This window comes from Aedes aegypti, chromosome 2 (genome assembly GCF_002204515.2).
Source record: "Aedes aegypti strain LVP_AGWG chromosome 2, AaegL5.0 Primary Assembly, whole genome shotgun sequence".
Lineage (NCBI taxonomy): Eukaryota > Metazoa > Arthropoda > Insecta > Diptera > Culicidae > Aedes > Aedes aegypti.
This window is the reverse complement of record NC_035108.1, coordinates 37,770,972-37,784,412: the sequence shown is the minus strand read 5'-3', so window position 1 is coordinate 37,784,412 and position 13,441 is coordinate 37,770,972. Positions and strand designations below refer to the sequence as shown.

Below are 13,441 nucleotides of genomic sequence, written 5' to 3'. Positions count from 1 at the left end.
GAATAATATCATAATTATCATACAATCTTCTTCAATCTGCAATCTTTTCTTCATTTCAGAATTCTCATCTACAATGGCAAAAACAACATGCAAGCGTGGGGCCTTATCGTTCTACTCATCTCGAAAGCCGTTGGACATGCCCCCTCGGTTCCCGATCTGGAACAGGATAAAAGTGCCGGCGTGCTGCACTCACAACGTGCCCTGGCAGAAGTGACCGAAATGATTCGCACCTCGTCGCTCGTTCATCAGGGTCTGGTCAATTTGCAACCGCTGGCCAATGCCGGAAATGAACTCAGCGGCGATAGTGAAATGATTTTCGGCAACAAAATTGCACTGCTGAGTGGAGATTATTTGCTGGGAAATGCCTGTTTGCAGTTGGCTGGACTGAAGAATCAGGAGCTGATTGAACTGATTTCGTCTTCTGTGCGAGATTTAGCGGAATCGAATTTTGTAGGCGATCGAGATATGCAGAACAATCCACTGCCATCGAAGCCGGAACCAGGGGCAACTAGTTCGTCGGATTCGCTGAGCGATGAGGATCTAGGATTCGGTGATCTAGAGGACAATACACAACCCTTGAACATCAAGGACGTGTTGGGTAATCCGGAGAAGGAATGGTCCCTTAGGCACATCCTTTCTGCTGGCAGCCTGCTGGGTAAAAGCTGTCAGGGTGCTCTGATCCTGGCTGGACAACCGGTGAAGCTGCAAAAGCAAGCGTATCTGTTTGGAAAGCACCTCTCGCTAGCATGGCAGGCTTGTATCGATATGGAACCGTTCAGCAGTCCCAATCTTACGCCAGGTATTCAATTTAATTCGGGTTCCAAATCTAAGATCTTGTAACATATTCATTACTGTTTCAGGTGGTCGCTTCAGTCTCATCTCGGCCCCGGTACTCTTCCACCTGGAGCACGATCCAACGCTCTACGAGGAAATCAAAAAGGGACGCGAATCGGTGGACAACATCGACTACGCCAAGATTCACAGTGAAGTCATCAAGGGACCAGGGCTGGAAAAGACGCGCAATCTTCAGAAGAAGCACAGCCTGGCGGCGATGGCGGTGCTAAATGAATTGCCTCCATCCGATGCCCGGACCGCGCTTCAGAACATCATCCTGGCGATGCAGGACTTGTAATAGCAAAATTACTAAATTATCTGTTAGAAAAAAAAGACACACACGAAGCGAATACTCTTCTTCAGTTTTCTTTTAGCAGCTAGGAAAGAAGATGTGCGAAGATGAAAAAAAAACGAAAAATTACCATTCCGTCCAGTGAGAAGAAAATCATTTGATTGTTAGGACACTTTACTGATTGAACGGTATGCTGGCTGTTGGTCCCAGTAAAACCAAGAGCGGAGACGATTTGGACGTTTCTATGCTAATTACTCTTACAACAAAATAGGCAATATTAAATAGTAGGACGTAGGGTTAAGTGGTGATTGTGTTTGATCCGTATTCAGAATAATATATTTATAACTGTTGACTTTTGTAGAAAATGAAGGTCTGTTTTTTTAAATTGAGTATCACATGTCGTTTCGGACGTTGGCTGAATAAAACTGTTATACCGCTGAGAAATAGACTTAACACTTAAAACAAATTTCTTTAATCTCCCATTTCACACCATCATCATCTGGTGAGCATATTTCACGAAATACCATTTTGTGCAGCAAGACCACTATGATGAGCTAGTGTGGAACGTTAGGGGTCTATTTTGTAAATCGAGCGGATTCATGTGACTCATTTGTAGTCATTGTCTATTAAAGTAAGCATGCATATTTCAGATGTGACCCGTCGACTCCCATAGTAATTCATTCACCTAGAATGATAACTGTCGAAAAACTCGAGTGACAGAGCCGTGTCGAACGATTTTTTGGTCGACAGTGACTCCAGTCGAGTCATCTTGATTGAATCGAGTTATAAAATAGACCCCTTAAATACAAAAAAAATCAATGTGCGCGCTTCTGGTAGTGAGGATTGTAACATAGCAGGTTTGAAATGATAGATTATCATGAGTGTTACGTCTGTTTGTCTGCGATATTAATGTAAACATGTTTTAAAATGTATCTGTTATTCAAAACAAAAAAAAAAGAATAGGAAGTTTTAATCTTCAAGCAAAAGAGGTAGTCGAATTCGTCTCTTGTGAAGAATTGCTTGTGATACAAAGGAACTTTGCGTTACAAGGTAATTCACAACCTTCGTTTACCGATATTCTCCGTGCTTCTATTTGAAGCGGCTCAGTCTAAAGTCTCTTTAGAATATGGTTAATACTATGATTGATACGACGCGCAGTCTTGGTTGTTGTAATTGTTGTATGTAGGTAACCAAACCTTTCTACCATTGAGACATGACAGACTACCCAAAAGCATGAGCGTTGGGTTCGATATATACAGAAACGACTGTTAGGAATAATTCTAGCGATCGATAAGGTTCATGTGTCAGAGCGGTGGGTCTGCTTGTTTCAATGAAAAACAATAGGGCATTAAATGCATCGTACAATAATAACGTAATGGAGGCGGAGGGAGAGTACACTCAAAAATATCTTAACGTCGATGCTACGTGAAAAATCACGTAAGCTCTCATTTATATTACTGTTGTCAATTTTACCTGACCAACGTAAGACTCACCAATCGCTACGTGAGCCAGACTCAAAACCTGTTTAAAAGTCACCAAAGTGTTGTATGAACTCTACGTGAATTCTACGTAGCTGATTTCCACCTACGTTTCATGTAAGGACGACGTTGATTATTAGTGGAACTGAGTTGGTACAGGTGTTAACATCGAGTAGAAATTGTAACGTTTCAGTTCCGTGCATTTCGTTTTTAGTTAAAAGAAGTGATAAAATCGAATTGATATGGTTAAAAAATGAAGGTGAATTCTTCTATTGTATATTTTTTTTTTTGGTTCACTAACATTCCATTGATTTCAGCTCGGATTTCAGGCAGTCGGCGAAAAATGGAAAATACCGTTAAGACAATAAAATATTTTAGAATAAATTAATCGCAAACCGAATCAAACCAATAAACGTGTGCTATTTTATTATGTTTCAAATCGCTTTGCTTTATTTTCCTGAATTTCTGTAAAACGAAATGAAAACCCAATATAAATCCAAACCACTATTGCATACCTATGAATGCTATCGAAACAATAACGTAGCTGTTGCGTGAAATCTTAGTCGCCTCGAGCTTCGCGGAATTGAGTTCCGGCACTCACAATTCACGTAGCTGTTACCTGAAAAAAAACTACGTATGTTTTCACGTAGCCTTGACGTTTGGATTAATTTGAGTGTACCGTATATATAGCGTTACTATCCGGTGTCCGGCCATTTGGCCGAATGCCATTTGGCCGAATGCCGTTTAGCCGAACGCAGAAATGCATGCTAACTGTAGTTCATCATTGTTTTAAATTTCGGCCAAACTGCATTCGGCCAAATGACCCGGAACCTTGTGAAGGCATGTGATCCATAACTGTGGTATGGTTTTCAATGCCCACAGTTATGAATCAACGCTCCTGGAGCTGTGGTTGACATTTTAATTGCTACAGATGGAAAACATATGATTAATCAAACTACAATTGATTTTGATGCTATACAGATTTATGGTTCACGTAAGTAAAATGTGTTCTGCGTAATTACAATTCTATTTGACGAGATATTCTCAGGCCTGCCCAACGTACGGCCCGCAGGCCGCATCCGGCCCGCCACCTCATTTTGTGCGGCCCGCGAAGACTTTCAAGCTACTTCTCTATCTGGCCCTTTTGTAACACAACCAAGTAGATGTTTCAACATTCCAAGGCTAATTATTACAATTATAGATTCTTCAATTTTAAGCTATTTTATTCATCAAAGTTTTTTGATCGTTCTAAATATATAGATGTATGTGTAAAATAGCTTCAACACTTGCCATCATTTTTGAGGAAGAAGTACAAGAAATCTAGTCAATAAATTTCTTCCCCAATAAATGAACAAAACTAAATATTAGACTGGCCCTTAAACAAAAAAGTTGTAAAAATCAACGGGGCACCCCCTAGATATGAACCTTAGGGTAAGAAAAAAGCTCTCTCAAAATTTCAACTCAATTGGCTGCTCCACCAGCTGGCGCATTCAGTTTGAAGTTTGTATGCGATATTCTTTTCAAATATATTGAAAATTGACCCTATGTCACTATTTCGTTCCGTATACTAGTTGATCGCTTTCAATTGAGCCCAGAATGACAAATACACTAGTTGATGCCCTAATAAACATAATTGCAGAAGGTTGTATCAGGATTTAAGCTCATTTTCATTACGCTTTCAGCTATTGAATGTTAGGCATAGATCAGCACTCCCGTACAGTCACTTACATGCATGCGCCATGTGCAGCAGCTCGCTCAGCGTCATAGGTGGCTATGATGCGCTTAGTGGCTACCATCAAGATATTCAAAGCAGTATTGCATGTGCTTAACAAATCTACTTCAGATAGTTAAAACACCAACTTTTTCAATTTTAATCAACCTTCTACAATATTGTTCGCTATGGTATCAAGCAGTGTTTTTGACATTCTGGGTTCAATTGAACGCGATCAACAATTTTCCTGAACCAAGCAGTAGATGATGTGCTATTTCACATATGTTTGAGCTGAAAATCCCATATTAACTTCAAATCAAATGCGCCAGCTCATGGAAGGTCCAAATGAGCTGAATTTTTCAATAAGTCTTCCTCTAACCCTAAGGAATAATCCTGGGGGGTGCCCCGTGGAATCAAACAACTTTATTTTTCTTCCATACTGGGCTGGGCCAGTCTACTAAATATATATCATGTTTGAATCATTAGTTGGATTGTCACAAACTCCTGAGCATGAATTTCATACTGAAGAACGATTATAACAAATATTTGGCAGATTAAAAAATTATAAAATCTAATACAAGATTCTCACATAAATTTAAGATGAAGTTGGATCGAAGCCAAACCTCGAATTTTCAAGAGCACAAATCTAGGTCACTGATTATCTGGTTCTCTAGATTTGTACTATTGAAAACTCGTGGTTTGATTTCGATACATCTTTACATTAATGGCAAACTTGGGCACGATTGTTACCGAATATAGAGCAAAATTTCTCCAAATTTTTCGTATGATTACACAAAATCCTAGGCAGGCTTATTACTGAATCCAGGACATTATCCTGTGAATGTTTCTCACATAATCCTAAGTGAATTTCTAACGGAATTCTGAGCAGGACAGGCTGAATCTGAAATCTAAAAAGTTTTGGGTGGAGTTTTGAAGGAATCCTAAGTACGATTTTCACATCCGGCAATTCATTCTTAGAAAACTCTGAAGAGGATTATCATATAATACTAGATAAGATTCTGACAGAATCCTATGAAAATTTTTGATAGAATTCTGAGATTGTTATTTTTTATTAAATCCTGGAAAACATTCTCACAGGGTTCAGGACATCATCATGAGCACAATTCTAATAGATACTTCGGCAAGATTATCATTGAGGCAAATATCTATTTTCAATTTCTTCAATTGAAATTTTTATCACATATATTTGATGTTGCCAAAAAAAATTTTTGCATTAAAAAAGTTTGGCCCGCCGTTGAATATATTTTCTGATATTTGGCCCGCGATTCAAAAAGGTTGGGCAGGATCTAAATCAAATCCAACATTGATCTACAGTATTGGACAAAACATTTGCAACTTTTTCGATTTTCCATACAAAATGACCAACTTTGATAAACTATATCTCAGTTATTTATGATCCGAAAAAGTTGCAAATGTTTTGTCCAATACTGTATATATGTGTGCTATCCATAACTGTGGGGTGACTGTACAGACAAACGAGACCAAGAAATAGGGCATACCCTTTGAAACCCAATTATATTTATTATTATTATTTTTCTGTGAAAGACACTTAAGTTGTGTCTTTATTTATATTTGTATTCAAATAAAAAAAGAAAATCAAAAATCAATTTGCTCATTATAAAGTCATGTTTTTTGAAATTTTTGGACATATTTTTAATTTTAAGCCTCTTATTACCGTTCTTCCTAGCTACGACCATGTTAAGTATTTTTCTTTTGAAGATCTCCACTAGAAATGTCGAATTATGAAACAAAATCAAAAATTGATTGCATAACGGCACTGAAATATTTTTTTATAGGTTTAGTAAACATTTCAAATTGGAGCATCCCATTCTCCATTTGTCTTGCTACGACTATGTTTGATATTTTTCCCAGCAATGCTGGCATTTAATGTTCCCAACGGTGAAATAAAATTATAATATTTTTGTTTGATGGCTGAGATTTGACCTCTGAACCGTTGTAACGCTGTTTTTTCTGGGATTTGCAATCTTTGCTCAGCCCCTTACGGACCGTCTACCTTGCTTCGACCATGTGTGTTATATGTCTATACCCAAGTAACAATTTCAGTGCTCTTTGATCTTAGATGCTATTTATTGAGGTTTTATTAGAGATGCATTAAATTCCAACAGATTCAATAATATATTTAAAAGTGCTAAATGATCTTTTCAGTAAAAAAACACTTTAAATTTACCTATATTTTGTTAAAGCTTGTTTGCTAGCTAAATTTGTTGATATCAAATTGTATGTTGAAGGAGCTGTATAGTGTCTATTAAAACCTATATTTAAAACCTCAGCTTGTTTGTCTTACAAAGACATCGATAAAAATCCCAAGACTGCTCTAAGTCATGTTAAAGTCTTCTTAAAACTCAAATGTCTGATGCAAGTTATGATCTGCGTCTGGTTATCAATATCATCAGTGGATAATGATAATCATGTAAAGAATTATGAAACACAAATGTAAAGAATCATAAAACATATTAAATTGGCAAACATTCCGCTCGTAGAATTATCTAGGTAACTACCGTGTGTAGCATATTTTCCCATGCTTGTCTGAACTTCCCGTTCTCGGGGGACAACTATGTTGCCCACAACAGCTGAGCTGCTCGAAAAATGCTCTCATTTTCAGCCACTTATCACTTACCGTTGACTGCGTCAGTACAACCGATCAACCACGGTCTTTCTCACAACAATTTCTTCCAGTAAAACATAATGAGATACCCCGCATAGCAAAATACAGTTTGTCTTACTTTAAGAACAATAAACATCTTGTAACGGTTACTGTTAATGTTTCAGAAATAGTTGCTTTTATGTATAACCATATGGACTTCAAAGCTGTTCACCATTTCAAACAGTAAAATCAACCCATACCTATCAGTAACAATATATGATACTGCTCTGATATTGTTAAATTATATGGGAATGGATTCAAGCAAGATATGGTGGAAATATACCGCCACCATTCGGCAAATTGTTTTTGTTTAAATTTGTGCAACACACTCACACATTTGCATTTGACAATATTGAACTACATTTTAACAGTTCGACAAATAGTTACATTTTGTTGGTATTTGTAGGCGACATTTAATCTAGCGTTGAGTGTAGAAAAAAATCGCCGTCGAAGGAAAACTGTCAAGCTGTATTGTTTACTTCTTATTCTACTGTTAAAACTGTTCAAAGCTTGCAATTTATTTATGAAAGTCGAGTTAGACTGAAATTAAGTTTACAAAACAGCAATTCACTTCGATCGACCCAGTAAGTACATATCTTTCGCCAATTTGTTGGATGTTTGGTTCAAACCCAATCCCCGTAGGAACTGCGCACCAAAATCGATACCGCTTGCCGGATGGAGGAGGAATTCACCAAACTGTACAACGAAAAAGTAGCCAAGAAGCGGCATTAGATGACCCGGCTCTACATGGACAACTGTTTGCTGGTGTGGAACGGAAATGGTGCCAACGGGAAGGACAACATCCAGAAGTACTTCCAGGAACTACCCCGCTTCGAACACATTATGAACACCCTGGTCGCTCAGCCGGTCATTGGCGACGCTGTGTCCTAGCAGTTGACGTTCATCATCAAGGTTTCGGGAACGGTCATCTACCAGGACAATTCTACCAAACCCTCCCAGAAGACTTTCACGGTTACAGCCCAGGGCGGCAAGTGGAAGATTGCGAGTGATTGCAGCGCTGCTACCGGTTGCTGGATGCTACCTGTTAAGGGAATCGATCAATACATGGATGCATTGGAAGGCGATATTCCGTGAGTTTCAGAAAGAATGAAAGAATATCCTTGAGGTGATATTAAACTTAAATGAATCATCGTAGGGCTGGTAGCGGGTCTGGTTTTCTATTTTAATTCGAGTCTTTAAAAAGTGCAAAATTAAGAGGTTGATTACGTGACTAATCATCTGATTCTTCAAGAATTTCTTCTCAAATTCCTCGAGAAAAAGTCTCAGGAATCATCCAAGTGCTAGCATTATATTACATAACATAATAGGATATGGTAAAAATACAATTAAGCACCGTAATCCAATAATTATGCATACGTTATTTATTTCCCTTAGAAACATATGGTTCAAATGTATCAACACTGTTTGGCTTACATTGATTTTGCCGAAAAATGGACAGTATATCTACCTTTTGGAAAACTGTTGATGAGAAATTTTGTTCGGGAAAATCGACGTTTTCAAATGGTTACATAACTTAACCGCCTATTCCCCACATTGTGATTTTCCTATTTACCGTTTGTCGAATTGTTAAAAACGTTTCGGGTATGGTGGATATATTGTTATTTTTCATTGTAACCAAAATCATTCAGATATTGTTGCAAATGGTTATGGACCTTTCGGGAAACTGTACTGATATAGTTTTTGTTTATGCGGGACATAACGGAACGAATGAACTAAATAAAAGTGTATCACAAAATCAAATCTACCGCTTTGTTTACCTTTTTGACAGCACTAGCTTTCCTTAGTGCATTTAAGTTTAAGCCAAGGCTCCCAAAAACCTATTTGTCTTACTGCAGAAAAAATAATCTGATTTAAGTATATAATAGCCAGAGGAGGATTTTGTGCAAGGATTCTTAAGATTGAAACCTCTTATGAATGATTATATTGTACGGAACAATCACCAATTGATCTTAAACCATCCCAGACAAGACCAGCAAGATTTAACTGGATGGAATCCATTTTTATTGACGCCGTTTCGGGTTCATAATTACAATATGCGTGGGATTACATTCTAAAAATGTAATGGAATAAAATATTAGATAGATAATTGTGATGTTGTAATTGTGGCGTGTTGTTGTAAATCGATTTTTTTTTTGCCATTCCACCAGTAAATTTTCTTTGGCTTGAGTTTCACGCGATAGCAAGAAAATTTACTGCCACGCAAAAATGATTATTTTAATTTATTGTTATGAGTCGGCAGACATCATGATGGTTGAATATTATGAAAATAAAGTTTTGATTAATAAACAACTTGTTGACCGATGATTGTTCGATAGTCAGCTCTTAACATGGGTTTTATTCCGTGTTTAAAGATATCGCAAAAGATACCGCTAGTTGAGCTCAAGAAAGACTATACAATAGCTCTTATGTGTGTTTTAACGTACACTACAAGGGTAGATGTATTCATACTATACAAAACTAAGAAGTTTAAAAACGGTTATAAGGTATAGTTTTAACAACCTCCTGTAGTGTGGGCCTCTTGGGGTTTAACGGAGTTTTATCAAAGGTTTATTAAGGTTGTTAAATCTAATAAGTTCTAAAATGAGTTTTAACGATATGGTGGTAACAACAGTTTGTAATATGTGAAAAAACTAAAAATGTTACTTGGGTAAGCATTAGACCACAATGGTTTTGTTGGTAGACAATTTTCAGCATCTGGTTATGATTTTTTGAAAAATCCGTGTAACGCTGTTTTGGGGTCACCGTCGTCTACGGGGTTTTATTTCTCACAGTAGTGTGACAGTTTATTATGTTATTATTTTCTCCACCAACCCAAAGTTCTTCTAACAAAAAAGAAACAAAATTTGTTGTTTGTAAGAAATCTTTGTATAATTATGATACAATTTTGTTGGAATCGACTTGCCGGGTTTGAAACTGGTGATGTTTTAAACAAAAACTATTAAAATTTACAGCGCTTTTTTTCAAATTTCTGGACTAAAAGCGTAGAATTTCTGCGGTTTTCCATTGTCAATCGATTGATTAGACTATGGACAAGCATATCATACAACCAGTGTCGTGAGCTTTGTCGCCAAACGATGAAAAACACCGGGGGTCCAAAATATATGCTTTGAGGGTCCAAAATGTATTGGTGTGTCCAAAATAATGAAAAGCTGTACATCACAATTCAATTATTTTCGACGTTTTCTGGATCCTACATGACCGTTTGGGCATTTTTATCTTGTAAAGGAAGTTTTTCTCTACATTTTGGCATGTTCTTTGACTTGGTTGCGCTTTGCAATTAATTAATTGGGACAAAAAACTAAAATCACTTCCTTAGGGGGTTCAAAATACGACCGTTACCCTATTCTGCGTATTATTCTGTGACGTCTGAGTTTTCTCACTTTAAAATTACGAACTGCATTGTAAACAGGGCTGCCAAATCGAATAAGGGCCACTCAACTCTAATTAAAAATACTAAACTGTTTAATGTTTAAGATTTCATAAAAATCAGTTCTCCAACTGTACCTTATTTAGGAAAACAGTTAAGTTCTTAAACCAGATGCATTTTGTTGGATCTTAAAGGGCGAATACGAAATTATTGCGACACATTCTACAGGGCATAACTTTTCTACCATATGGTAAAAATCAACCAAATTTTGCACACTTTCTCATTGATGTTATTTACATGTTGTCAAACTCAAAGTCGTGTTTTTCGATTCAACGAAAATGGAGGTGAACCAACGCGAGTCGAGAGAACAAATTCTTTCCAAACACCTGGAATTTCCTGACCTGTTGCGGCAGTTGGGAAAAATGTTAAACATTCATCATTCAACCGTCTCCAGAGTGTTGAGGCGGTTCCAGGACCACGGCAAAGGAGCTGGAAGGAAACCGGGACCGGAGAACAAAAAGAAGCAGATGATTACAGCAAATCCCAACGTCTCAATCCGTGATTTGGCTAAAAAGATCGGCATGTCGCAGAGCTACGTTCAGAATGCAAAGAAGAGAGCTGGACTACATACATACATGGTACAGAACTTCCCAAACCGCGATGAGCGGCAACATTCGACGGCTGAAACTCGGGCACGGAAGCTCTACGAGAAGATGCTGACAAAATATGGCTGCTGTGTGATGGACGACGAAACGTATTTAAAAGCCGATTTTGAGCAAATTCCGGGCTTGGAGTTTTTCACCGGCAAGAGCAAGTTCGATGTGGACGACAAATTTAATAAAAAAAAATGTTGAAGTTCGCCTCCAAATATCTGATTTGGCAGGCCATCTATTCTTGCGGACTGAGGAGTGAGCCTTTCGTGACAAAAGGCACAGTAAATGACGATATCTACAAATCTGAGTGCCTCGAGAAGCGCCTTTTGCCATTTGTTCCGCTATTTTGGCCAGATTTGGCATCATGAGACTATTCTAAAAGTGTTCTGGACTGGTATGAGGCCAATTCTTTCCATTTTGTTCCAAAGGACATAAATCCGTCAAACTGTCCGGAGTTGCGACCGGTGGAGCAGTACTGGGCAATAATGAACCGGGAACTTTGGAAGAGCAAGAACACAGTCAAAGACGAGAAGTACATGTTAAGAAAATGGAAAAAATTGAGAAATTGGTACTGGATGACACTGTAAAGACTTTGATGGAGGGCCTCAAGCGAAAATGTCTTCAATTTTACACTCAAGGCTCCATCGATAAACTTTTTTTTATTTTTTGGAGTAAATTCGACAGATGGATGTACTGGACGGACTGGGGAACGACACCTCGTATTGAACGCGCCGGAATGGACGGTACCCATCAGCAGGTGATCGTGACTTACGAGGTGAAGTGGCCCAACGGTATCACACTGGATTTGGTCCGAAAGCGTGTCTACTGGGTAAGGCATAAACTTAATGTACATATTTTTCACTTTATTAATAGTTTTTAATAGTCAATGCGTTAATGGCATAAATGATCACATTGTTCCACACTGGCTTGTTTCTTACAAAATGATATATCGATGGAAAATAATCAGTATTTAACTTTTGTACTGTCCAGAGACACGTATTTGCGATGTAGTTTTAGGAATTATATTAAAAGCCTGAGTTGGACTCTAACATAGAAATCGATGTATTAAGATTTTATATTGTATGGTTGTCACAAACTCGTTTCTGATAGGCATCAATCGTTTTAACTTTAAGGTGATTTTAGAACGAAGCCACACCTCAAATTTTCAAGAGTCTTGAGAACCGAAAAGGTGGAGCGCTATTTTATTTATCCCATTTTTCACCACCAGCAATCAAGCAATTTGATTAATTTTCAACGCGAACTGTTGTCAGGTTTTTTTGGTAAAATTTTGGTTTGATTCTAAACATTATAAGAAAATTGGCATGACATTTTCGGTGTCGCATTTTCATTACATCGCAGAATTCTAGTTGACGATGCACATAAAACCTATGATTTCATTAATAAGTAAAAAAGATGTATAGCATAAACGAAATGTCCGCTTTACAAAATGACCCATAAACTAAACATAATGTCAACAACAAAAAACAACAAAGTCTACGGCGCGTGTCCAAAAATACGGTTTTAAAAGTGTTCGTCGATGTCTGACAGCTCCATCAACGTTTGCATATTACTAAGTTAAAATTCATGCAACGAAGAATTTTGTATGGGGACTGCAAGCATATTGAAAAAATCGATTTAATCTAAATTCAATCTTGAACTTTCAACCAAATTATATCTGAAATGAAAGATTATGTCCTATTTGCCATGTTTGTTGGATAAGGTCACAAAGAGAAGATAAATCATACTTTAAATTACAACATCAATGAAACCAGTGTTTACACTTATTTGGCGACATGTAGCAAAAAAAATTATGAAGTGCAGGAACACTTCTAAACCGACATCAGATTCAGCAACTCTAAATCTACTAGGAGGTGACAACTCACGCTTCTACCAAGGGTTAAAGAAAAATTGTTTGTCTTACTTTGATAATGCATTTCTCCGTCGTTAAGTGTTATTTATGGAAATATATCAAAAATACATCAAAATGTGACTGAATTTTACAAAGCACAAACACATTTGGGAACGTCCATAAATCACGTGTAATTTTTTAACCGATTTTTGACATCCCCTTTCCCATAGTAGCTTGTTTTCCTATACCTAATACATGCTTCGTTACAAAATCCCAGACTTCCCCCTCCGCCTAAAAAGCTACGTCATTTAAGGACAATCCCTTTTATAACTCATTTAGGGTGATACAAATATTAATTTTCTTAAATATCTGAGACCATTTGAAATGTACGAGAGGGGTGGGGGAAAATAAATAAGAAACAAGAAAATAAAAAATGAAAGAAAAAATAGTTTAATGGGTTATTAAACAAAACATAAATTTAAGTCTAATGTACCTACATTAGACAAATTGAATTGTAATGGAATTATCCAGTTTTGAGCATAAAAAAAGA

General features: G+C 37.3%; 1 protein-coding gene and 1 pseudogene across 1 annotated transcript in view; both read left to right on the top strand.

Moving 5' to 3' along the window:
* The window catches only part of LOC5579987 (decaprenyl-diphosphate synthase subunit 2), a 34,622-nt gene extending 33,127 nt beyond the window's left edge, over positions 1-1,495 (top strand). Inside the window, exons 3-4 of the mRNA XM_001660203.2 lie at positions 60-799; positions 861-1,495. Of these exons, the coding sequence (XP_001660253.2) occupies positions 60-799; positions 861-1,132 (1,012 nt within the window). The 3' untranslated portion in view covers positions 1,133-1,495. The remainder of the gene's footprint in view (positions 1-59; positions 800-860) is intronic.
* Positions 1,496-2,857: 1,362 nt separating this feature from the next.
* Positions 2,858-12,053, top strand: LOC110676685 (annotated as a pseudogene).
* The last annotated feature ends 1,388 nt before the right edge of the window (positions 12,054-13,441 follow it).